The 26,346-nt window shown below is 44.6% G+C and overlaps 3 protein-coding genes across 12 annotated transcripts in view; 1 reads left to right on the top strand and 2 right to left on the bottom strand.

The window, feature by feature from the left end:
• Positions 1-7,043, bottom strand: part of samd4a (sterile alpha motif domain containing 4A) — a 55,274-nt gene extending 48,231 nt beyond the window's left edge. For 4 of the 10 annotated variants that reach the window (XM_031580307.1, XM_031580315.1, XM_031580316.1 and 1 more), the window contains exons 1-2: positions 2,798-3,365; positions 1,452-2,088 (exon numbers count right to left, since the gene is read on the bottom strand). In XM_031580307.1, the coding sequence (XP_031436167.1) occupies positions 1,452-1,647 (196 nt within the window). In that variant the 5' untranslated portion in view covers positions 1,648-2,088; positions 2,798-3,365. The other 6 variants (XM_031580311.1, XM_031580310.1, XM_031580308.1 and 3 more) reach the window with 6 other exon arrangements.
• On the top strand, positions 5,847-10,676 carry ero1a (endoplasmic reticulum oxidoreductase 1 alpha). Its single transcript, XM_031580318.2, has 16 exons — positions 5,847-6,318; positions 6,481-6,600; positions 6,694-6,777; positions 6,871-6,909; positions 7,005-7,081; positions 7,488-7,561; positions 7,738-7,858; positions 7,985-8,031; positions 8,145-8,156; positions 8,263-8,289; positions 8,380-8,472; positions 8,748-8,994; positions 9,196-9,265; positions 9,407-9,493; positions 9,664-9,800; positions 9,930-10,676. Exons 1-16 carry the CDS (start codon positions 6,211-6,213, stop codon positions 9,997-9,999), a joined length of 1,413 nt encoding a protein of 470 aa, XP_031436178.1. The 5' UTR covers positions 5,847-6,210; the 3' UTR covers positions 10,000-10,676.
• Positions 10,677-12,630: 1,954 nt separating this feature from the next.
• gpr137c (G protein-coupled receptor 137c) overlaps positions 12,631-26,346 on the bottom strand; it is a 23,722-nt gene continuing 10,006 nt past the window's right edge. Inside the window, exons 2-7 of the mRNA XM_012822708.3 lie at positions 22,732-22,781; positions 20,786-21,014; positions 20,346-20,495; positions 17,193-17,318; positions 15,737-15,859; positions 12,631-14,685 (exon numbers count right to left, since the gene is read on the bottom strand). Coding sequence (XP_012678162.2) covers positions 15,752-15,859; positions 17,193-17,318; positions 20,346-20,495; positions 20,786-21,014; positions 22,732-22,781 — 663 coding nt within the window. The 3' untranslated portion in view covers positions 12,631-14,685; positions 15,737-15,751. The remainder of the gene's footprint in view (positions 14,686-15,736; positions 15,860-17,192; positions 17,319-20,345; positions 20,496-20,785; positions 21,015-22,731; positions 22,782-26,346) is intronic.

The raw sequence follows: 26,346 nt of genomic DNA, 5'->3' as shown, positions 1-26,346 counted from the left end.
GAGTGTACGCGCACACACACACACACACACACACACACACACACACACACACACAGTGTGATGAGTCACTGAGGCTGGCCTGCCAGTGGCCTGACAAACAGGAGGTCACTCTGACAGACATTGCCTGAGGAGAACACCAGCCACATCAGAAAGCAGAACACCATCATTGCGCACACACACACACACACACACACACACACACACACACACACACACACACACACACACACACACACACACACACACACACACACACACACACACACACACACACACACACACTCCTGCTTAGAAACAAAGGCAAGCAGGAGAAATAATAACACACACACACACACACACACACACATATAAACAAACACACCAAAACTTAGCAGCAGCTCTTCCTCAAGAATCGCACTTTCCTCAAGAATCCCACTCTCCACTGTCCAACTCAGTTGCCATCTCTCAGCTCGCTTCCATCTTTGTCCACCTAATACGCTCAAGAGGTGTGGGAGTGAACTGCTGAGTGAACTTCCCTGATGTGACAGACTTTGATGTCTCTGTCTTTAGACTGAAGAATAACGGCTGTAAAAAAAGCCCTTCTACTGAGAGGGTGACTCTGCTCAACATAAGTCCTGATGGGGAGCCCACGTGTTGCTGGTTCATCAGTTAGTGTGTGTTGCATGTGTTTGTGTGTGTGTGTGTGTCAGTCCCTGTAGGATTTTGTGATCTTGCATCTTCACAAATTCATGCAAATTCAAGGAGTTCCCGTTGTGGGGTGCAATTTCAACTTCTTAAAATTTTTGACAATTCCAGCAGCAAATTCAGTTACTTTTGGCTGCAATAATCACAACAAACCCTTGCAAGATCCTGGAGTGACTGGTGTGTGTGTGTGTGTGTGTGTGTGTGTGTGTACACGTGTCGATATGTGCGTGTTCATACATGCATTCACAATGAGGGGCAGTAGACTGTGATGAATGTGTAAGAGGGAAATGTGTCCAAAGGTCACCCAAGCAACCAGCAGATTGCCAGTCTGTCATTGTGACATCCGCACACACTCCTCTCTCCTCTCTCTCTCTTCATCTCCCTCACTCTCTCTCTCCGTCTCTCTTCATGAGCTGATTTGGTTTCCAAGGTATTTGTTTCCATGGCCACACAACCTCTTCACGCAACAAACTGGACCACGGAAGCCTCTTCACAAATATAGCCCCTACGTCGCCACTGTCAGATTTAACCTCACTGATGTCCTTCTCAGTGAACAAGAGCCAGAGGAATGACCTCACAAAGAGCATCACACACTCACCAGACTACTTTTAACCCTTTACCATCTATGGCAGAGCAATAAGCTCCCACAAGCCTGTGTGCGACCATTTTTACCCAAAACCCCCAATATTTCTCTCTGGAACTATCAAATAAAACTCTTTATATGACAAAGATTGGCTATGAGGTCATTGCTTGCTCATTCCACTGACCTGGATTGTTGGCTTCTCCTTCTAGAACGTGCAGCTCAGTGCATTCTGCCAACGAGTGTTCCAGGCATAGCTGCAGGAACCGGGCCTGGGTTTTACTGACCCGCTTGAGGAGGGAGAGCAGGGCCACAGTCTGCTCGCACTCATTCCACCCCTTGAACCAGCTGGCCAGGACTCCCACCTGGTCGCGAAACATCATGGTCCGCGGGACGGACGCCAGACGAGACAGACGGGTGGACACTAGCACCCGGGCTCTGGTTCAGAACAGGTCAATGGATCCTGGCACTTGGCTCCGGGATGATTATAACACTGTTCTGTGGTCTCAGGCCTGAGGTTCCGTCGGCAGCGGTTCCAGTCGTTTCTTCTCTTGGCCTCTTCCTTCTTGGACCAGCGGTGATCGGCACATGAGGATTATCACTTTTTTATTCAGAACTGAACTGCTGTGTCATCCTTGCTTGGTGATTTCTTATTTGGCGTGAAGTTGAACATGAGGGTGAGGAGTTAGGGGGCTCCAGGGGCGCCCCTCTGAACCTTTAGGCACTGGGGGTCACGGGTGGCAGGACACTGAGCTGCACTCCTCCACAGGTTGTCACTTCAGCTCCACTCTTGATGACATTCTCCACTGAGAAGCACCAAAGACCTGTACAGTAGGAGCATATCACTTGAGTCACAAACCTGTACAAACTGAACATATTTCACAACATCGTTGACTTTTTCAGAGTGTGTTTATGAATCATGACGTTAAGAAATAGCTAGTATTAGACGGTCTGAAGATAACACACACTCACACCGCCATTTGAATAGTTATGATTCCATGACTAGGAGGTAGGCGATGTCTTTTCTGCCGTTCTGGAAGCACTGAGAATGCGACACTGCCCTGTTGCTTCAGCCAACAGCTACGACTACCTGCAGACTTCTTTTCGCTACGCTAGAGTAAATAATTATAGGACACAATTCCTCACTGACGATTACCTCACTATCCGCAGTGAAAGCATTACTCTACACCCCGTTCATTCATGCTTTTACGTTTCAAGTAATTCCACTTTCTTCTCTACACACAGGCCTGACGACACTACAGATAAAAATAAAACGTACTTCGCCGCCCCAATTTTACACACTGCAGACGGTATTCAATTTGACGCATGATTCGGACTATTCCTAAGACAAGCCCGTATTCCTACAGTCAAACGAACACAGACCAAACGACATCTAATCATAAGCGTTGTTCATATTTCATGCACTAACTTAGCACAAACAACTCCGTAGTGGCCAACGATTTTCAGCGTTATAAGCTATGGTATCCATGCGTCGTCGAAATAATTCACTCTAAAACCATTTTTAGACCTTACCTTTATTTGACAGCATCAACACTGACTTCCAAAACTGAACGACCATTCCAGAACAAAGATGTATTGGTTCCGTTGCTTACCATCTTACAGCCTATTGAAAAACGTCGACACTTATTTCAAATGATAGCAGCGCTTTTGATTTGTACACCACTCGACCACTAAGCAAAACCTCCTCAAAATAACTGAAAAATGCTCGGTCTAAAACGTACCCAAATCGTAGCCATCGTGTAGCTATGCGACCTTAAACCCAACTGCTGCAATTCCGTATAGGTTATAGCCTAGTTTCCACAACTCTTCAGACCGGGTTAACAATTTCCCCGCTCTTCTGGACCCCTGCCTACCTTCTCAATGACCATAGTAACCACATCTAATATTCATGTATCACTAAGCACCCCATACTAAATCGCCAAAATGAATAATTGCTACGATCTCCAACTCTAAAGAATATGCAAAAACCTCAAAATATGACCCTAATTCAAATTAAACAAGACGTTACGTTTAGACTGGCAGTCGTCCGGACAATAGAGGCAAAAAATATCTCTGAAGCTTCAAGAGTTCAAAAATGGTAACAAGTTACTCACTTCAAGGCACAGTTGCATCGGTGGTGTTGGTCGCTGGACGGGCGCAACAATTTCAAAATTGGGGGGAGCGGTGCCCCTTCACTCCGGGTCAGTGTGTTTTGCCATCTTGACTAACTTTTCTCCCTACAGTTGCTCTTGTTCAATCAGAGAGTCTCAGCATAGCTTCCCACATGCTAATAATTAACACGAAGCATTACGTCAGGGGCTTGGCAGCACAAGGAAGCACAAAAATAGAGAATGGAGTTAGGGACAGATCGCATTGCCTATCCTACGGAGCCGACTGTCAGAGATTAGAGTTTTTAAAAACAACCCAAAGGGTTTCCATAGCAAACTGAACAATATCAAAACAAGACTGAAGTTATGTTGGTTATAAATGCGCACAAGAGGAGGGGCGACAAAGTTTGGCAGTCCAGTTCTAATGGACCGACATATAGCGCAAATTCACTCCGGAAGTTCACTTTTACACTCATTATAATCATGCCACCGCTTTTTAGATAAGTTTCAGTAGCCCTTTAAGTGCGCCATTTCAGCACTCTCACAGACAACCTACAAGACTTCCTACCCCCTATACAATTCTTTATTGTAAATGAAGTTGGGTCATAGCGCATTCCGTCCAATAGTAGGCACATCCCACTTCCTCCGTCCCTTATGAATTGCGTGAAGTCAGCTTTTGGAATACGACCTCAGCCTGTAATCATCACTAATAAAACATTTCATAGTAGTCAGTTTCAATGAAATATAAATGTGAGAAGACACACGTGTTCTGTTATTAACATTTTGTATACATTCACAAGAATGGTTATGATACACACAATCAGTTTTATGTGAAGTGGAATTGTTGAATGGACACTTTTAAAAAGTAGGCTACCTACCCAAACGTCGGTTACAAACAGGTCTGCTTGACATTCTCAAGAACAGCCTGAAACATTCTTTTCAGATTTTGCTGTGTTGGGAAAACGTGATATTTTAATGAGATTCACCACTAGTGCAAACATCAGTAGCCCATTGTGAATTCTTTGGCCATTGTTGAAGAGAAGTAGGCCTATATCCTCTGACACACAATATGAGCCCTCATTGACCCTCGTCAAGCCTACAAGGATTGGGAGGAGGAGAAAGGGTTTTGAGATGCCACAATGGAACTGGGGTAAAATCTAGGTCTGGTCCCTATATTTGACAACCATGAGATAAGACTGACCACTACATGAAGTCCATGAAGTAGAGGTTCCATGTTGGTGCCGTCAACTATTATATAATAAAGGGAATATATGATGCACAATTCATAATGGTGGAATGTGGAATTTGGAAGTAGCCTCCACAAATTAATGAACAATGGGCGATATGAAAAGGCAACAAATATAGAAGTGTATGTAGGTTTACGAAATACAGGAGCAATGAAACATCTATTTTAGTGACTTAGTGATAGGCCCAGGCCCACTTTGTTTCAGCTCAATCTATCATGAAGTCTGTCGCGAAGAATATCCCTGATTCAACAAATGTGATGGTCCTGTGCAGTCCCAAACCACATTCACCTCTCCCACTTAGGCCTATTGTTTGGAATAAGGTTACTTCATTTAGGCCTATTAACCAACTGTTGCAGTCACATCACATCTAAATAACATCAAGCCGATTGTATGGGCTATGTCTGTAAGGTCTATATATGGTATTCAATATGACATTCCACATATTGATTTAAGCTGAATCATGTGCTAACTTTCAATAGACCTATAAGTAACTTCTTTGTTCAGTATTATAGAGTAGCCTAATAACAACGTTTCTCGTTGGTTGGCAATATGTTTCAACAATTGAACATAATAGGGTAACAGCAATATTTCTCGTTGTTTAGAAACATGTTTCGCAATTAAATAGATCTAGATAGATCAGATAAGTCACCTACCTAATCACGAACGGTCTGTTTAGATAGGCTACGTCTACTGTTCAGAACTTCGATCACCTCCGTTATCCCGCCAACGGAGCTGACCAGTGCTGAAAGGAAATGGATGTAAAACGACGTTACCTCACATAACTTATAAAGATATAAAAACATTAAAAATAATGAGTCACACACTTTGATGATATAAAATCATACACCCACCATACCAGAAAATTGCAAGTTGATCAAAAGGACACCTCTGAGACATTTGGCCAAATTCAATGTAGCCTACCCTTAGGTCTATCACCTTAGCTAGTTCACTTTCAAGCGCCACAATACTGAAGCCTTTAAAAAGTCTAGTCAACGCCGCCACCTGTCCTTTCTACATTTTAAAAGAACAATCGGTATAACAGCCACACGACCTATTTCTTTCGATAATTTGGTAGGCAATATTTTAGGCTACAGACAGGCCAAGGATCGAGTGGCTTTATATGTGTCAGTAGGTTTACTGCGACACAGCCTATTGTCGCCACCCTGTGGTAAAGTTATTATAGAGACAGAGGGGAAGAAGAAGAGAGAGTGCATTCATTGATCTGTAGATAAATGTCAAGTGTGGTTTCCGAATGATTTGACTGGAAATCAGTTACAAGAAAGTTAAATAATGAACACGGGCAGCTTTTAAAGACAAATGTTTTCCCTCGTGTCATGAAATGGTCTTGTCACGTATAACACGTCCCGAGTGAGGCAATAGGAAGTAAACTCCAGCAATCGAGTTTATCGGTCATTGGATGAATCATATCAGAATGGGAACGTGTAACTCTGGTAGTCGTCAGTTGAGTGGAAGTGACGGCAGTTTTAAACGTCAATTTCCTGACATTCATCTGTTGTGTAAAGTACTGGAGACTACAAGCCTTTCTCCTGAAGGATAATTAAAACAAATCAGCAGTACTTGTTGCTACGGTATGGCTGGTGGGACAAGAACAGCGAAACTGTTACTCTGTCTGATCGTTTTGCTGACTGACATTGAGGGAGCCATTTCAAGATCTGCAGCGCAAAGATGTTTTTGCGGAGTAAGTATGGATTTAACAGAAACTTCAATAAATTATGAACTGATAATGTTTTAATTATTTTTCTCTAAACGACACTGCATTGCAAAACGTCTCTCTGGTGCGTTCAAAACTTAAGACAGGATATGGTGTTGTAAACACTACATCCCTCTTTTGTGTGTTAAGGTGACTGGAAGCCTGGACGACTGTACCTGTGACGTCGAAACAATCGACTCTTTTAACAACAAGCAGTTATTCCCAAAACTTCAAAAACTCCTCACAACAGACTATTTCAGGTTTTACAAGGTAAGCTGTCTCGTTACGTTGGCATGTGTCAGTTTACAGCACTATACCTGACCTGGCCCCATGACATGAAATATAAACACTCTTTCTGCCTAGGTGAATCTTAATAAGCCTTGCCCTTTTTGGACAGACAATAGCCACTGTGGACTTAGAGACTGTGCAGTGGAACCATGCACACTGGTGAGAATATACTCTTAATTACCTTAAATGTGCTTGGATAATACTCACAAACTGCATATCACTGACACTAATGCGTTTGTACTGTTTTCACAGAATGAGGTGCCTGATGGGATTAGGTCAGGCAGCCATAAGGTATACACTCCCACTATATTTCATGGCTAAAGCATTAGCATTAGGTTTACCGTAGAAGATAATTTTGGCTGATGTGTCACTTTTTGTTTTTGAAGTATCCATCTGAAGCCAGTGAGGATGCTGAGGAGTGTGAGAGAGCGGAGAAACTGGGCGCTGTCAACAGCTCTCTCAGGTAAGACTCCTTCAGGGAATGTGTTGATGTTCCTGTTGATGTGTCTGACATGACTCAGTTGACATGGTTGCTATTCCCCAAAGTCAACCCCAAGGAAACAAAAGTCAGGTTGAAAAAATATCACATTTGGGTTTGTTCTGGGTTTGTTCACGGTTCGTTATGCACTGAGTTTGTAGACATGTATTTATTCAGTTATCAGACACTTTTATCCAAAGTGACTGACAGTGCAGTACAGATTTACTAGACAAAGATTCCTGCCCATTGACTAAATTAATACATGTTAAAGTATGTGTTATTGTGTATCAATAGTGTGTTAGCTAGTTCAATTGTTTTGTTTATACTGTATGTATGTTTGTATGTATATGAATGTTAAAATGGCAGTTGAGTTTCCCCTCTTCTTCTGCAGTGAGGAGACCCAGAGGGCCCTGCGTGACTGGAACACATACGATGATGAGGAAGACCGTTTCTGCATGGTTGATGGTAATCCTGGCTTCTCCCCTCAGAGGAAAAATCATACTTGAATAACAGTGATGATTACAGACTTTTCTTGCATGTGTCAAAATGTGCTCCTGACAATATGGCCGTGGTTCTGACCTGGCCCAGCTGTGTGCCAGCGTCTGTTGCAGGCTGTGACCATGAGGGTGTTTTCCTTATAGATGAGGAATCTCCTGACTCGGACTATGTGGATCTTCTGCTCAACCCGGAGCGCTTCACTGGGTACAAAGGCCCCGAAGCCTGGCAGATCTGGAACAGCATTTATGAAGAAAACTGTTTCAAGTAAGATCTCTTGCAGTGGTATTTGAATGTAGTATAGACATACATCTTAATGTATTGTGTAAGGTGAGTTTTTAGTTTACTAGATCATATTCATAATGTTATTCATAATGTCCCCCCCCCCTTAAGGCCATTAACTGTGAATCGACCCCTAAATCCTCTGGCAACATACAGTGGTAAGTTCATATGAAGTTGTTGTTAGATATCAGGCCATTCTATTGAAATTATACGTTATGCACTGTTAAAATAACTCTTAATGATTTTTTAATGTGTGTATTTTTTTTTTAAGGGGGAAATGAAGGTAAGCATTATTAGGATTATTTTGTATCATTTTATCAGAGTTGTGACTTCATTCATCAGTACATGTTGAACAAAAGCAGTCATGATATCGACGCCTTTCATTTCAGGAAGGGGCTTTTACAACTGGCTGGAGGGTGAGTATAGTGGATGCAACCATGTAAACAAGTGTGTCTGCTAAAAAATGTCCCCACAGTGTCTAGATAACGTCATATTCCACCTCACAGGCCTGTGTGTGGAGAAGAGAGCTTTTTTCCGCCTCGTCTCGGGTCTTCACTCAAGCATAAACATACATCTGAGTGCCAGGTACCTTCTGGAAGGTGAGTAGTGAATGATGGGTGTGCCAGGGGATCTATGAAAGGCCTGGAATGACACACAGAAACATACCCAACATAGCATGACTTGTAATAGTATGCTTATCTAGCATACTGCGATTTATGGTATATGTTCTAATAGGAAAGGTTTGATTAAAGGTTAAATTAAAAGTCTGAAATAACCCGTAATGAAACAGTACTTTTTCTTCTTATTTAATATATTCATATATTCTTATAAGTATTACAATGCTGTATTCATTTAGTGTTTTTCTCCCTGGCAGATAGCTGGTTTGGGAAAAAGTGGGGTCACAACATCTCAGAGTTCCAGCAGCGCTTTGACGAGAAGTTGACCAAAGGGGAGGGTCCGAAGAGGCTTCGCAACCTCTACTTCCTGTACCTGATCGAGCTGCGGGCCCTGGCCAAAGTCCTTCCTTTCTTCCAGCAGCCCTCTTTTCAGCTGTACTCGGGCCAGGCCGCACAAGACCAGGAGAACAAAGAGCTGCTGCTGGAGCTCCTCCATGTGGCCAAGTAGGTGAACTGCAGGCAGGCTGGAAATATTCAAATAGTCAGCTCAATTTCAGAAGTACAGATATAGACTTGCCCACAATCATTTCAGTTAATACTCATGCCTTAACTATGCCGGTCCTGTCACTAAATGAAGTTGAAATGTTGAAATTAATTGATGCCAGTCTTTGATTTAATATTATATTGATATTAACTCTTTTGCAGGTCTTTCCCACTACATTTTGATGAAACCTTGCTATTTGCTGGAAATAAAAAAGAAGCTGCCAAATTAAAAGTCAGTGCCTCTCTCTCTCATCTCATAATGCTGTTGTAGTTGTGCATTAGCTGCTGTGGAGTCAGTGTTTTATTGCTGACCTGAACTTATATAATGCTGCTGTCTAATGAAGCTCTAATGCATCTGGTTTTCTTTCCTTAGGAGGACTTCAAACTGACATTTAAAAACATCTCTAGAATAATGGACTGTGTGGGTTGTTTCAAGTGCAGGCTCTGGGGCAAAGTACAGGTGAGAAACATCCATTGGCTGATTGTGGATTTCGGTTGTGATGATTGTATTGTGGATTTGTGTGATATTCAAATTTTTCTTAATGCCACACACATAAAATAAAAACTAGTACCAAAACCTAAGTCATAAGAAATAGTTCTGTCACCATTTACCTTCCTGTTTTTCTCCAGACTCAGGGCCTTGGCACAGCGCTGAAGATCCTTTTCTCCGGGCGACAGATCGAAAGCCTGCCCAAGTCCCCGGGAGCCCAGCTCCCATTCCAGCTCACCAGACAGGAGATAGTGGCTCTCTTCAATGCTTTTGGGAGGTAAAAGCAACAAAGCTGATAGCAACTGTTTGCCAAGTGTCTTTTTGTGGTTCGTTTTTTTCCCCTCACATTTTGAAAAGATGTCTGTCAGTTGATGTGTCCTCAGTCATTTGGTTTCCTACTTTTCAGAATCTCAACCAGTGTAAGGGAGTTGGAGAATTTCCGGTCACTGCTGTCGAAAGTCCATGTTGACTTGTGATGAGAAGTCACATGCACTGGTAGATCTGCCCAAGTATCCTAGCAAAGGCACACTCCATCCGGCATGCAAACACAGGGACACTGGATCTGCTACAGCAGCTCATGTATTTCATTTTCATATGCGTCTCGTGCGTGTAATGCTCTGTTATGTGATACAGGTGTGAGATCGTTATACATCATGATGGAGTATACTATTTTCACACCTGGAATGTAAAAGGTGTGTTTCTGAAATACACAAGAGCTGTTTTCAAAGCAGAATGTCAGTCAGTTTAACTGTCCAGAATGCTTAGGCCATATTAACAGTACTTACTCACTCAAACCAAACAGTAATATAACAGCCTACATGAGTCATTTCGACTGGCATTGCTAAATTGGCTGCATTTTACATTGAAAATATAAGCAAGCACTGAATTGCACAAATAGTGCATACTTATCTCAGGGTTACGGAGTGCACTTATTGAAAGTAATTTGTTTTGTAGTTGCTGCACTTAAATTTAATTCGTATTGAAATGGAGGTGAAATGATGTGTTCAAATTAATGCAATTCCATTAAACCTTGCCATTACGAATCCAGTTGTTGAATGCTCTTTGTTTTCCTCATGCAGTTTTTGTACTTGAATTTTAAATGTTGCTAAAATAGTGATGGAATTGTGTGCATTAAAAAGAGAATTTCCAAAAACCCCACCCTTCTGCATCCTCTCATTAAATGTTAGTAAACCTGTTTACGTGCATGCAGGTTGCTTACGGTCTTATTTACGTCACAAATCCCCAGCCTGAATTGTTTTAATTCAGGGCTCCAAATGTAATTCCCCCTGCAAGCTTGAGACAGGTGATGGGCATGTGCCATAGCAGAATCCAGGCTCAGAGGGTCCTCTGTGTGTGTGTGTGTGTGTGTGTGTGTGTGTGTCCAGCCCATACACACACGGATGCTTGCGACCAATCTAAACCCCAGTTAATTCAATAGAGACTTGGTGTTCAGCCAAGAGACAATAAACGCGATTAGGACGTCAGAAACCACACGTCCGTGTTGTTGTTTTTGAGGATAGGAGATGGGAACACTCCCCAAGTCACAGCCCCAGTCACCCCGGATATGCCAGCGAGATATGAGATCTTATGAATGGCCTCCGAGAGTTAAGACTAGTATGAATAGAATAGTTTATTATGACACAGTGGTTCACCTACATTTTATCCTATGTTGTCCACCTACTTAAAGTAGAAATGAGGTTATAGTGTGACTAACGTCATTCACAGAATAACCGCGGGTTGTTTGTCAGGCCTGCATTTACACCAGTGGTCTCTTTCTAGCCACCCGATAACCACACTAAAAAGAAACCACAAGATGCATGAGTATGAAAATGAAATGAAGGCAGCTTATTCAAAACAGTGCAGTAAAACTTTATTTTTTTTCCATGGTAGTGCTTGCATACATCTTTAATGAAAATGGGTAAACATTTTACATTCATTGGCCACAAACAGAACATTTTAAAATGTTTTTGTTTAAAAGAACTAAAAGAATTTAAATGATCATCATCATTCACTTGCTTCTTCTGCAAGACGTGAGAAATGATATTGAGATAGATTTCACAGAAACAAAAGTAAAATGAGAGAAGAATGTACGCTACGCTTAGAAGCCAAAGTCTTCCTTCCGATATTTGCCGGAAATGTATGGAAATGTCTCGAAGCAGAGCCCAGGGCCCATGGATATGCAAAAGGAGATGCGCAGTAGATGGCATAAGCACATATATGCTCCGGCCTTCCTGTCATTATAGCTGCCTACAAATACTTTCTCTCTGACAGAAAATGGCCGCCCCGCCATCTCGCTTCTGTGCTACAGGTTAGCTAACAGGGACAATCAAACGCTTCGGATGCCACTCTGATTGCTCAGTCGCCAGTCTCTTTTCATAACCCAAACTCAAAGCTGGTAAAATCCTATGTGTTTAAATCACATGTGTTTAAAAACAAAACAGGAGAAGAAGGATGAAGTTGAACCCAAGTATGAACTACCGGTATGAATTAAAAACCCACAGTCATAGACCTTCATCCTTGAAGGTCTAACTCGGCATACTATTCCAACATCTCAGGCCATGGTTTAGGAAAGCACAAACAACTCATCTTAGGAATCAAACTCAAGAGAGAGTAAAATTGGGATTGCATTTGCGCCCATACACATTGCGTTTGTTGATATTACACACACACACACACACACACACACACACACACAGCCACACACAGACACACACACTTGGAAAATAATAATAGTAATAATAAAAAAGATCAATGGCAATTCATGTCAGACAAACAGGCCTTCATAGAGGGTTGGGGATGGAGGGGTACGGAATGAACAGAAGAAATAAAAAAAGGATGAGTGGGGGACAGAAATCTTGATTGCAGCCCTGATGTAATGTAGATCTACACAAGATCAGGACCGCCTAATCCACTGCCAGCCAGGAGTAGTACTACATCTCTGAAAACTCTGTTATTGTTATTGTCTGAAAGACCACAAACACCGTTTATTGTTAACAGGAAATAGTTGATGGGGGGTAAAAAGCAAGCACCTACTTGACCCCTTCTTTCTTTCTTTCTCTCTCTCTCTCTCTCTCTCTCTCTCTCTCTCTCTCTCTCTCTCTCTCTCTCTCTCTCTCTCTCTCTCTCTCTCTCTCTCTCTCTCTCTCTCTCTCTCTCTCTCTCTCTCTCCTTCATCCTTTCTCTAACACTCCAAAAATCACACCTTTCCACTCCTAACAAGGACAAACTGACGGTGAAAGTGCATATTTACTGCCAGGTCAAGATTGCTTTTTGACTGAGATGGACCCATCTCACCCAGGAATGAAACAACATCTACAGGTCATTTGAGATTTATCTACAGAGCTTTTTTGGGGGTGATTTTTCTTTTTTATATTCAGAAGTATGTGATGGCACATTTTCTTAAGCGGTGTCCCTGGTAAATAAGCTTGATGCCCACAACATTCAACATTAGACCGCTACTGTAGAGGATTTAACAGATATATTATATTCATACATATATGGTATATCTCCGTTATGGTACCATCTGTATAGCCGTCGACAGGAGGCTTTTGGAAAAAGAGTACCAAAGACTGGACCAGTAGACCCTGGTCAGAACCAACACATGTCCATCTCACAGTACTACCCAGAAACATTCATTATGAGGTGAGACATCCCGCTACGAATTAGAGATGGTCTCCACCTCCACACTGCCCCCTACCTCATGGAGGAGGATAGGGAGCAAGCCCCCTAGTGCTGGTATTCTTCTGGGAAACAACACTCAGGACGAGGGCTCCTTGGTCAAACTTTGGCGCTCTAATGGCAAAAGACAAAAAAAGGTTCCCACCTTTCCAAGGGTTTAAAACAAACGAGAAAAGGTTAACCTACACAAATATTCAAAATGGTCTCTTTTTTTTCCTCTTCCTATTTCTCAGTGCCGCAGCCAGTCCCAATCCCAGGGGCGCTGTTTGCTGCTTCTGTGTCCAGAGGAGACCAGAGTCTTGCTGGACAGCACACACCAGAGCCAGACAAATCTGAGATCAACAACTACATTCAGGTCTCTGCAAATTTGTTACAATGAGAACTATGGGCTTGTTTCTCTCTCTCTCTCTCTCTCTCTCTCTCTCTCTCTCTCTCTCTCTTCCTTTCTTTCTTTCTTTCTTTCTTCCAAAGTGCAAATAGTTGACTCCCAGCTCACAGAGGGGAGTCTGTGTTCACAGGGATTCCTGGAACAGATACGGCTCGCTGGTCCGGGGCCAGGGCCACGAGGGTGGTTTCAGGGGTGAATCTCCTCTTTGGGGATTTGCCGGATAAGGGTGATGGGGCGATGGGTGAAGAGGCTGTGGGGAATAGGGCCAAGTTGCTCCATCACAACAACAAGGAAAAAAAAAAAAAAAAAACGGTTCACTCGTTTCCTCTTTCACTGTACCGCCACTTCTCGGGAATGATGTCATCCTTGAATGTCCACACAGACAGAAAGGGATGGAGAGGAATATGAACCAGTGCTCAGAATCCTGCCCCATTCACCACGTACCTACCCCACATATGGACCCACAGATCAGACACTCTAGTCCGCACAGACCTACAGTTACATGTCTGTCTGTAACGGCCAGTGTCGGCTAGCATGCCTGCTGCACACCGCTGGCAAGAAGTGAGAGGAGAATATCACCACTGGTCTGGAATATACCTGACGCATTAATGTGTACAGGAGGCTCCATAAAACAAAACAACAACAAAACTAAAAAAATCACATTTGATACTGTGTACTTGTGCAGCCTGCCACCCCCCCATAAAGCCTATATGCAGGAAACACTGACATGGTTTGGGGGAAGAGATGTATGTCCAGGGAAAAACTCACTTTGAAATCAAGTGGTCCCACTGGACAAGCTGATTGGAGCGGGTCTTCAGGGATCGTTACAAGAGCATGGAGGGTGGTTCTGTAAGCATTGACTCTAGGGAGCGCTGAATAGTGCTTTACTGGGGCGTGCTGGGGCGTTGGCTCAGTTCTGGGGGGTGGAGTAGTAGTTGTGGTGCTGGTTGGTCTGGATGTTCCCGTAGGCGAGGAGGCAGGGGGGCAGTGGTGGCGAGGGGGCCACTGATGAGGTGGGGGGGCCCTGTCAGGCTGCTGTGCCTCTGGATGGAGCCATACCAGCTGGACGAGGCCTGTGGCGTAAGTCGACAGGATGCTGAGAGAAGAAAACACAGGCATCAGTACAGTGGTAGACCACATGATACACGCCCATCGTGTCTGTTTTTCAGTACCTCCCACAAATGTAATATTTTAGTCTGAAGGTAGTTATATTAGTCTGAAGGAAATATCTAAACAACACGTGCTCCAGCGGGACAGGTCTTTATTAACAGAGACCTGAGTTTCTCGAGAAGAGAAAGGCATTTGAGCTCCTAAAATACCACGAATAGAAGCCCACTGGTGATGAGAGATGGCTTTTCCTGTCCTTTCATTGCAGCAAAAGTTATTTATAAAGGGATAGTGGGTGTACCCTTGTCTTTGGGCAAGAACAATGCATATGCACCTCGACAACGTATTCCGCTACTCAGTGGTCAAGACTAAATGGAAAGACATTTTCCATCATTACATATTAAACTGAAGCTACAAAACACAATGTCATTTTGATAGCAACTATTTAACAAACCTGGCCTCGGACACTCAGCCCCCTGTCAACTGTCCTAATCATAATCCAATCTCAGCAACTTAACCTCACCCTAAACATAGGCCTATTTTTAAGTCCTCACCATTAAATAAACATTCAACAGATATAGTAGTTTGTAGTAAAAAAAAGTATCCATTTAAATTAAGTGTGACCAATTCATGGCATGAAATAACAAGGCTACAAACATCTATGCTGCAGCCACAAAAAGGACATCTAACCTACTCAGCTGAATATTAGCATTCTTAGATTTCTGGTGCACTAAGAATAGGTTTAATTAAAGGGTATCCAGTATTAGCAGATTAATCCGTCTTCTAAAATGAAAGCATTCTTAGTGATTCCCATCACCATCATGACAGGATTGGACCACATCCTCCTTAACTGTAGCCATTACTAGCCATTGCATCCTCTGTGATGAATGTGTTCTTAACGATTTTTGGCTTGGGCTTTGGATTTCGGACTCTAAATTAACAAGCTCAACACCATAATGAGGTTGGTTCACCTTAGTGTGAAGGCCAGGGAGAGAGCAGTCATGCCCCCAAACCAGGGGAACTCAATCTCGTCACCCCACCTGCCTCTCTCTCGATTAGAGCTGATGCTTCGCGCAGGTCGTCATCGCTGTCAACCGCCGCGGGGTTGTCAAAAAATACGCCCTGGAGCTGAAGCTGTGACTGCTGATCATCCCACCGGGAGCCCTGCAGATCACATGACATGAGATGAGATGGAGGAGAGGGTAGCTATAGAGCACAGAACTACACAGAAACACATAGGGCAATCATTAAAGGTACAGTCCTCGATCCTGGCCTACGGTTGTTGTATTGTGATATTTGGGTTGTTATGATTACATTGTGATATTTGAGCTCAACAGCCAATCCAAAACAGGAGTGTTTTGGATTGGCTGTTGAGCTCAAATATCACCCTTTCTTGTTCCTGCAGCAAGAGTGTTGATTGCCTGGAATAGTGTAAGGCTCAGTCCGAGCCACTGTGTTTGTTGCCCATTTACAGTGCCATGGCTGTGCACGAACACCGGCACTTATTTTGAGCGCAACACACTGGACAGACAGCTGGAGGAACATGAGAACAACAAAAGTGCCAAAAAGTGTAATGAAGTTTTAGTTATTAAACTGGTTCAATTAGTTATAAACATATTGAGTACACAGTATTTTGCATACATAGCCATCAGTATTCACCCAACCATCTCAGCAAGTGGTTACAGCTGGTGGACATGAGGGGTTGACACCGCCAGCCTAAGTATTATAATAACAGTGTCACTACAACCATCTAACTGATACTGATGCGGTTGTCAAGTGGCCCCTTCCTTTGTCAAGTGTTTTGTTGAATTAGGCATACGACTCTCAAAGACTTAACAGGTGGTGTCTGGTGTTCCAGACCACCATCATATAGCCCACAATTCTCTCAGACTGAATTCTACCCTTCTCATATTATGCATTTCATCCATTGCCTTTGCTTTGCCTCAGAAAGCCACTGCTGCTCGTCTAGGTTTCCTCTTCTTGCTCGAGAACAAAGCTGCATACCACCCAAACCCTGCTCTTCCCTATGCTGTAATGTGCCTTGTGCATGTTAAACCGCTTCTGGTGGAGGGTCATCTCCAGGCTGGTCTTACCACATTTATGGACTATAATCAAAGACTTCAGCTTTAAGTGGCTAGATGAGGTGGAGTAGAACTAGGGACAATATTTTAATATAGTAAGCAAGGACAGAACAAAATAATTTAAAAAAAATAAAAATCAATGTGGCAATGAACCTTTGCCGACATGGCCTTTTTCTATGGGTGGCAGTATGGGCAGGGATGCACACCTTTAAAGCACTACACACAAGCATGACACTGACGTAAAGGTCGAAGGCTTCCACTTAGTATTGACAGAGTTTGTGCCTTCCGTTCTGGACAATGAATAATATCGGACAGCGGGGTTGGGTTCCTTGGAGACCAGCAGGCTCTGGGCCGTACGTACGGCTGGTATTGACGGGTCACGATCGAACAGGAAACACTGGGGACGCATTCTCACCAGGTTCTGATTGGGTCGCTGCACCCTGAAGAAGACCACCACCAGGGTAGTGGGAAGCAGCTCCCAGAAGAACAGGATCACGCCGAAGATGATGTATGCCTCGCCACTGATCTTATCCACGTCCGCCTGGGAACAACATACAAACACACATGTGCGCACGCGCACACACACACACATACATGCATGCACACACAGACACACACACACACACACGTACACAGACATATACACAGACACACACACAAAGACAAAGAAGAGAGAGAGAGAAGATCAGTTATAAGTGCAAGCTTTTGTGTTTCTAAATATTGTCAAATTAAACTACAGCACAGTACTAAAAGATCATAGCCAGATTTCCTGATATGGAGATTTATGGAACAACAAAAAGATCAAAAAGACATTTCATTTTGTGTCATTCAGACACAAAGACAAACCCACGCAGATACAAAAACATATGCAGCCAACAGAATAATAATTAAAAAAACACTGCAAAAGACTGCGGCAAGACCTGCAGCACAAACACAGAGATTGATAACAAGCATAACGTCACACAAAATGACGCGGTGCCCAGTCGAGTCGGCATGACAGAGTTATCCAGACAGACAAGTGCCCTGAGACAAAAACTGAACCATGAAAATCAACATCAACTACAGCCATTGGCCTGACAGCCAGCCAGCCAGCCAGACAGACAGACAGACAGACAGACAGACATGCAGGCAGAGAGACAGAAAGAAAGATAGACAGGCAGGCAGGCAGGCAGGCAGGCAGCCAGCTAGCCAGCCAGACAAACAGGGAGAAAGGCAGGTATACAGACAGACAGACAGACAGACAGACAGACAAACAGGGAGGAAGGCAGGTATACAGACACAGACAGACAGACAGACAGACAGACAGACAGACAGACAGGCAGGCAGGCAGCCAGACACAGCCAGACAGACAAACAGGGAGAAAGGCAGGTATACAGACAGACAGTCAAACAGGGAGGAAGGCAGGTATACAGACAGACAGACAGTCAAACAGGGAGGAAGGCAGGTATACAGACAGACAGACAGACAGACAGAGACAGACAGCCCTGATGGGTTAGACAGACAGACAGACAGCGATCAGGGACGCCTCTTCTGACTGCTGCCCGTCTCCCTCTCCCAGGCGAAGCCAATCTAGGTCAGGACCAACACGCCTGTGGCTGTGCAGCGCTGCTCTGCTCTGCTCTGCTCTGAGCTGCCCGCGTTATTTATAGTCAAACAAAGACCTTTCCCCCACAGAGAGAAAGAGAGTGAGCCCGGCCTCCTAAATCCCCTGAAATGGATTGATTCTGCGGGGCAGCAGCTCACACCAACACAGATCTGGGCTGAAAACACTCCATTTGGCTACAGGCTTAACATCCTGCTGTACGTCCAGTTTAAGGAGGAAAAGCTAGAGGGGAAACACTAACATATATACCTAGTTATGATTACATCTGTCCATCTGTTCATCTGTCTCTCTCTCTCTCTATCTAAATCCATCTATCTACCTCTGTCTTTCCATCTGTCAGCCCATTGCTAGCCAACTCTCCATCTATTTGTTTATCCACCAGCCACCAAATGTGACAAGTGAAAGCTGTAAAACAGGGCATGCTTAGATACACACAAGTGCACAGGTGTCACCCTCAGAGAGACATACTGTATTTATGTGTGCCCTGTTTTATACATTAATCAAAAACATTTCAGTGTGGAAAAAGAGAAAGAGTGAGCTCACACACCAGTGACTATACACACACACACACACACACACACACGCACGCACACATGCACGCACACACAAAGACAGACAGAGAAAGACACAGACACACACACAGACAGGCAAAACAGACATCCATCCCCCCGCCCCTCCCCTCCCCCCCGCACACACACACAGACACACACACAGACACGGTGACATACACCCACACCCAGACACATACACACACACAAACACACACAGAAAGGGTGCTAACAAGCGAACCAGAGACGGTGATAGACAATTCATTATGTCTGAAATATCTCTCTTTGGTGTGCCTGGCAGCAGTCTGTGGGCAAAAGGGGTCAGAGCAGGTTCAGGCGCACACACACAGACACACACAGTCTGCCTTTTTCTCCAACTATGAGTGTGTCTGTGTGTCTCTGTGTGTGTGTGTGTGTGTGTGTGTGTATGTATGTGTGTGTGTGTGTGTGTGTGTGTGTGTGTGTGTATATGTGTGTGTATATAAGAGTCTATGGTCACAAATACCTCCCTCTTTTCCTTCCTATTGTTGTATGGAAGAATAGAATAGACTTTATTTGTCATTGTGCATTGGATACACAACGAAATTTGTTTGTGCAACCACTAAAAAAAGTGCAGTTGTGCTGGGTGGAGGGTATGAGGGTTGTGTGATTGTTTAGTTCTGTGATGGCCCTGGGGATGAAACTGTTCTGCAGTCTGGAGGTGCGGGCTGTAGTGGCCCGGTAGCGCCTGCCAGAGGGTAGCAGGGTGAAGAGATGGTTTGCGGGGTGAGTCTCATCCTTCAAAATGCCACATGCTCGGCGGAGGCAGCGTGTCCTAAAGATGTCGTCCAGGGGAGGCAGTGAAAGTCCAATTATTCTCTCCGAAGACCTTATGACCTGACTGAGGGATTTCCTGTCCTTGTCTGTGCAGTTGACATACCATGCAGTGATACAGTATGTGAGGACACTTTCAATGCAACAGTGGTAAAAAGACTTAAGCAGCTCGGAAGACAGGTTGTTTCTCTTCAGTATTCTCAAGAAGTAGAGCCGCTGCTGTGCTTTCTTGACTGTGGCGGTTGTGTTACTCATCCATTTCAGGTCCTCTGAGAGCATAACCCCCAGGAACTTAAAGCAGGAGGTCCTCTCCACTTCCTCACCATTGATGATGAGGGGTTGAGGGTTTGCCTTTTGCCGTCTGAAGTCAACTATGATTTCTTTTGTCTTTTTGACATTCAGGGTCAGGTTGTTTTGCTTACACCATCCGCATAAGCATAGGGAGCATGATGATCCTCTCATCATCATCATCATCACAACCACAACATCCACACCACAAGTCTCATAATAACCTCCTAGATTCTATTCACCATTCCAGAATCCCCATCATCCAGCACCCCCTGCTGGTGAGGAAGAAGTCCTGTGGGGCACAGGTGAGGCTCACCTGATCGGAGACGTTGTACCAGCCGTAGTTGAAGGGGCTGGGCCGGTCCTCTGGCGACAAGGCCACCACCACCAGGTTGTAGCAGGCCCGGGATGTGTAGAGCAGGATTACAGCCGCACCAATGACTGTGGACTGGCATACTGACGTGCCCTACAACACACACACACAGGCAAATTATCTGTGGGATGCTTCATTTGCACATGTGCTCTCAAGGATTTGCATCCAGGACTTTGGTGTTAAATATTAAGTGAAAATGCCACAAACATTCAAGCTTATATGAACACCACTATCCCAACTATTCCCTGTAGCTCAACTGGTGCTTCCAACAGCAATGTCCTTGCGCCTGCCACCCAGGTAGCTTTGGCTAAAAGCATATGCTGCATGAATAAACGTAAATGCAAGCATTCTGCAACTCTGTGCTCCACCAGCGACGTATTTACCTTGGACTCCAGGTAGACGTTGGCGGAGGACATCTTGGCGATCTTGAAGATGCAGACGGCGAGCGAGATGGCACAGAGCACAAAGAGGCTGTCGTTTATGAGCACGCGGGCGAGCACAGCGTCCCTCTCTTCGCGCTCGGCCGTGCCCTCCTTCACCAGGAACGCACAGGTCACGTTCACCACCAGGAAGAAGATGCTCGCCAGCAGGAACCCCAGACGTAGGGGGACCCTGACCAGAGGAGGAGAGAAGAGGAGAGGAGAGGAGAGGAGAGGAGAGGAGAAAGTAGAGATGAGATGGTGTTAGGCCATTCTAGTTACATTCAATTACCTACATACAGTATGTCAAGAAGTTTAATTCTTTGTGCTAGATCCTATGGGGTCTTCATACAATGGCCAGACCTCTCAAAGACAAAGTGGAGAGGAGAAGAGAGGAGAGGAGGGGAGAAGAGAAGAGGGGAGGGGAGGAAAGTGCTTGCAAGAGAAGATGAGAGCATTAGCACTCAGCTGTGAGCTGGTTGAAACCCATCGGACCATCATGTGCACTGCATATTAAAACATCCCTTCACCTCTCAATGGTTTCATGCTCTTGTGTGCTTCGCCAGGCCACATCATAAGATGTTGTAGTTGTTGGTGCAAATCCTTTTAGTTCTGACACATGTTTGCATACAGCATGACAGTAAGACAGGGAGTGGGCATGAGTGAGGCGAGGAGGGTTGGTAAAGGAAGAGGAGGGGTGAGGAGAGGAGAGGAAAAGAGAGAGGAGGGAGGAGTATGGTCACCCACCCGTGACCTGTATCAATCTCATCAATCCAAGTGTATTTCATATATACTGTACAAAAATAATAATCTGCCTGTGTAATATTTCCATCTCCGTGTATATGTTTTACACATAACCTAAAGAGATTAAGCTGCAAATCTCTCTCTGTGTGCTCCAACAGGAGTGCAGTCATTCCAGTTTGGCACCCTTAAGTCCATTGGCAGACATGCAGTAGTTATTCCCTTCTTTAACTCTGTCTAGAGACTGAGCCCTGTCCTGGCTTAGACCCCCCACCCCCATTCCCCTCTCCTCTCCTCTCCTACCCCATCCCCCCCTCGTTCCCAAAAGCAGGAGGGCTATCCGGGGCCCCGGGGATTTGATCTGGCGGCTCTTCGCCCCTCATCAGACGCTAATCACTTGATCAAAGCTCTGATTTGCACAGATTGCAGCTTTGGATCAGAACCGGGGGAAGGGGCAGCGAGTGCAGTTGGCACAGATTTGCTGAGGTTCAGACGACCTGGTCCGAGAGCACGCCGGGCCCTTTGAAATCCCACCCACCCCCCTCCCACCCAGACGAAGCTGCAGCGAATGACTCAACCACAGTGCAATACTTCCCAGTCCTCTGATCACTGCAGCCCTGCTCTTAATAATGCACAGGCACACCAAAGAAATGGGCTCCCTGCTCTCGCTAATGCTATCGAGGGAGAGGAGGGGAGGGTATTGGCACTTTCAGTGTTGGGTCCTTGACTGGCTATTTGTCAGCTAAATACAAGCATCTGCCAAGTTACTAAATGTGAATCTAAATGTGAGGACATCTAATGACCCACTTATCAACGGTTGGCTATCTATAGTAAGAGTTCTGATCCTTGAACAAAAACAAAGGCAAACAATTACAACCGAAAAAAAAGACAAAAACAAATCAATCAAGCCCAGAGCCCAAGGCCTCGAGTTAATAAACCCCCCAGGCCACTAGCCATGATGAATGCCAGCTCCTATGGAACCAGTTAAGGGTTGCTGAGTAGACTGGCTCCTCTTCCCCAGTCACTGCACATGTATCTGGTCCCAATCAGGTCCTCAGCCAAGGGACAGAACTCCCCCTCTTCCTCCCACTCACCAGCCCACAGCAGGGGACAGGGACAGGGACAGGGACAGGGACAGGGACAGACTCGGATCAGCACAGACCACTTACTTGTATTTGTTGAGTTCCGGTGAATACTTTGCTTTCGCTTTGAACATCACCTGCATGGAAAAAGGAGAGAGAGGGGAAGAGAGAGGGAACAAGAGACAGATTGAGAGAGGGAAAGAGAGTGGGTGGGTAGAGAGGGGAAGAGAGAGAGAGGGGAGACAATTGTAGTGTTACAGAGTATGACTGACAGGAGACATACAGTTTTAAACAGTTTCTCTCTGCTGGCAGTAGCACTGAGGTTAGAGTGAATGTGTAGCTTTCCCCCTGCCATCACTCCACAGCCGCTTGTGTCTTTCCTTCTACATTTCTTTTAAGGGTTAAGCAGGTCCTGCGGACACACACACAACTGTGCAAGCAGTCACTTAATTGTACAGATTAGAGGCAAAGTTTACGTCCCTGCTAAGAAGAAACATACACATACACACACACACAGACACACACACACACACACACAGACAGAGACACAGAGACACAGAGACACAGCTGGCACTTCAGTGATCTTGATATGACTCCAAATGACAAATCTACCGAAAAGTAATTTATAATACACATCATTTATAATATGCCCAGAAATCACCAACCCACTCCAACACTGTCAAGGCTAAGAATAAAGGAAACAACCACAAGAAAATTCATCTTCACAGAAACAGATTGTTGGAACAAAGATTCCGCAGTCATCTAACACACACTCGCTGGCTGCTTAGTAGGTATCAGAACCATAGCAAGGTATCTTTCTAGACTGTCTCTCTGCTCTGCTCTGCTCTGCCTGGTCTGCTCTGCCTGGTCTGCTCTGCCTGGTCTGGTCTGGTCTGCTGGTCTGTGGTGGGAGTTGGAGGACCAGTTGGTGCGCTGCAGCTCTGGGCTGGCTTCAGGCGACAGGCAACACGTTGATGCTGCAGCCAGGGTGGGTAAGGTAAACTCAAACAGACAGACAGACACACACACACACACACACACACACACACACACACACACACACACACACACACACACACACACACACACACACACACACACACACACACACACACACACACACACACACACACACACACACACACACACACACACACAGCATCAGAGAGCCAGAGGGCGAGAGAAAGAGACCGAGAGAGATGACAGGAAGAAAGCGATAAAGGAAGAAGCAGAGAGGCGGTGTGTGTGCCACCTCTGGAAACATTTGAAGCCCTTTGGTTGGAAATGTGACTGAAAGTGACTGAGGTGAATTCAAACAAAGAATTGTGTGTAATATATATATATATATATATATATATATATACGCGAGCGAGAGAGCGAGAGAGCGAGAGAGAGAATGAGTGTCCCCCTCCACCCAAGCCCAGTCTACTACATCACTGAGCTATTTAGTCTTCACTGACCATCTGTCTCTGAGTGGTGGCCTTACTCAGGAAGCCCGGGAGACTGTTACACCACACCTATAACACAAACTTCAACAACACATACAATTTGCTCCCTCAGTTTTGTGTCTAGGTGCAAAACAGAAGCACTTGTTGTGCTCCACGAAAGCTGAAGATCGTACTATAAAGGCGAGGCAAATCCTTCCCAGGCAAATCCTGCATTTGCATCTGAAGAAAGGGAGACAATGACAGCAGCCTGGGACTGCATTGCCTTCATGTCCCCTTTGAAGCTAAGAGGTGTCTGTCACACTGCATTGACTTGAGAGGGCTTTTATAGGCAACACAAACAGGGGAAAGAAAAACTGCAAAGAGACAGTGAGCAACCCCAATACCCAGTTTGTATCTTTTGTGTAAAACCCGTTTTTCTCACAACACATTCGTCCTGTCACAAGGCTGAGCAAAGAGCTACATTCTACACTAACACACACACATACACCATTTAAAAACAAATTGTCAAATTCACATCACGTGTTGGGATTCCCTAATGCTTTTAAGAGAGGCTGTTTTTGGAATGGTTCTCTTGTTTGCTTGAATGTAGATGAAACAAACACACAAACACACACACACAAACACACACACACACACACACACACACACACACACACACACCACACACCACACACACACACACACACCACACACACACACACACACACACACACACACACACACACGATTTCGGGGGGAGAGTATATTTAAGGATTGTTTGTTTTTAAGACATTTTGGTGTTGTACTGTCTGCTAGTGTGTGTCATTACATTAATTTTAACCTTTACATGTATTTTAATCTGTGTGTGTATACTTGCAAGCTGAGGGGGATGGGCCCATGTTGTGGGCCAAACGGGATAAAAGGCAAAGGTCTGCTGCCCCCGAAACCTCTCTGCTGCCTGAGCTCAGCTAAAGTCCTTCTTATTAAACAGAGCTCCCCCTATATCACCATTAGGAAAACCCCTCATTATGCCGCCTTCACTTGTTGACACTGAACCAAGCAGAGGTGGCCTAATGCTGCTCCTGCATTTGCCTTCATGCACCATGCCGCCGTTCTGGTAGCATCTGGTTGAGTCTAGCCTGACCTATAATGCCGCGTTCAAGACCACTCAGATGTTCCCAACTCTGAAAATTGCGCTACAAATCAGAGCTCTGCAGTTTATACCCCCAGATTCCGTGTGGCTTGTCATTTAATCAGTTTGACAATATGATCAGTAGGGAAGGCAAACCTAACAGAGTGCTTGAACAGCAATTGAAGTCGGAGCTCCGGCTCAGAAACTCCAGATTCAGTGAGGGGCATCATTTAATCATTTTGATGTAATTATCAATATGGTGATGAACCTGACACTGCCTCACAAAGATCTTAACTATATCAAAGGTTAAAAACCTTTTTAAATGCATGAGAAGATGCAAGAAGAGGCGGTGTGTCAAAATGAGCAAGAAAAAAAAGAGCTGTAGACAATTATTGATACCAGATAGAAGGAATATCCACTGATAAGTCATCACAACATTATTGTGTTTACCTTTGGCTGGAATACATTCAAATCGAAGCTGGGAAATATCATGGCGGACGTTTTGAATTCTGAGTCTCTTGGTGTCGGCTGGCTCTTACAAGCCGTGAAAATGTATAGCCATGGTCAGACCCAAGCCAAGCTGTTGTGCATCATGTACAACATGTTAATGTGCATCACGTCAGATTTGTTTGTGTTCTGACAGAACAATAGTTGCTTGCTTAGTCTTGGTTAGCTGTTAGGCTGCGTGACACCCTGCTGACATCTGAACCAGGTGTACTGCTTGTTTGTGTGATTGTGTGCCTGAATATGATTAGTCAATGATCATTTACTGTCCTTGCATCCAGAGATGCAGCCAATGAACCCTATTCTCAACATTAAACCAGCTGCACGGAAAGCCACAGAAAGTGTTTCGATTTTAGCATCAGGCTACATGGTTCACAGACACCTATTGAATATCTATATTAGACTCTCTGCATGTTCAAGCACTGAGAATATTACAATTACATTATATCAGTTCAAATGTATTAAAGTGTGTGTGCAGAAGGGTTTCTGGAAGAAAAAAAAATGGTGTGTATGTCTGTATGCAAGCACATGCTTCTGTGTGAGATTTTGTGTGTGTGTGCATGTGCGTGTGTGTGTGTGTGTGAGCATGTGTAATGTCTGTAATGTGTTTGTGTGTGTGTGTGTGCGCATGTGTGCATG

Source organism: Clupea harengus, chromosome 14 (assembly GCF_900700415.2).
Source record: "Clupea harengus chromosome 14, Ch_v2.0.2, whole genome shotgun sequence".
NCBI lineage: Eukaryota > Metazoa > Chordata > Actinopteri > Clupeiformes > Clupeidae > Clupea > Clupea harengus.
The sequence above is the reverse complement of the archived record's forward strand: the minus strand, read 5'-3'. Positions and strand labels throughout refer to the sequence as shown.

Bases quoted from the DNA above. Each gene is read 5' to 3' on its own strand.
- ero1a (XM_031580318.2), top strand. From the start codon at position 6,211: ATGGCTGGTGGGACAAGAACAGCGAAACTGTTACTCTGTCTGATCGTT. The intron at 6,319-6,480 runs GTAAGTATGGAT...TTGTGTGTTAAG, and splicing joins CGCAAAGATGTTTTTGCGGA to GTGACTGGAAGCCTGGACGA. The intron at 9,494-9,663 runs GTGAGAAACATC...GTTTTTCTCCAG, and splicing joins GGCTCTGGGGCAAAGTACAG to ACTCAGGGCCTTGGCACAGC.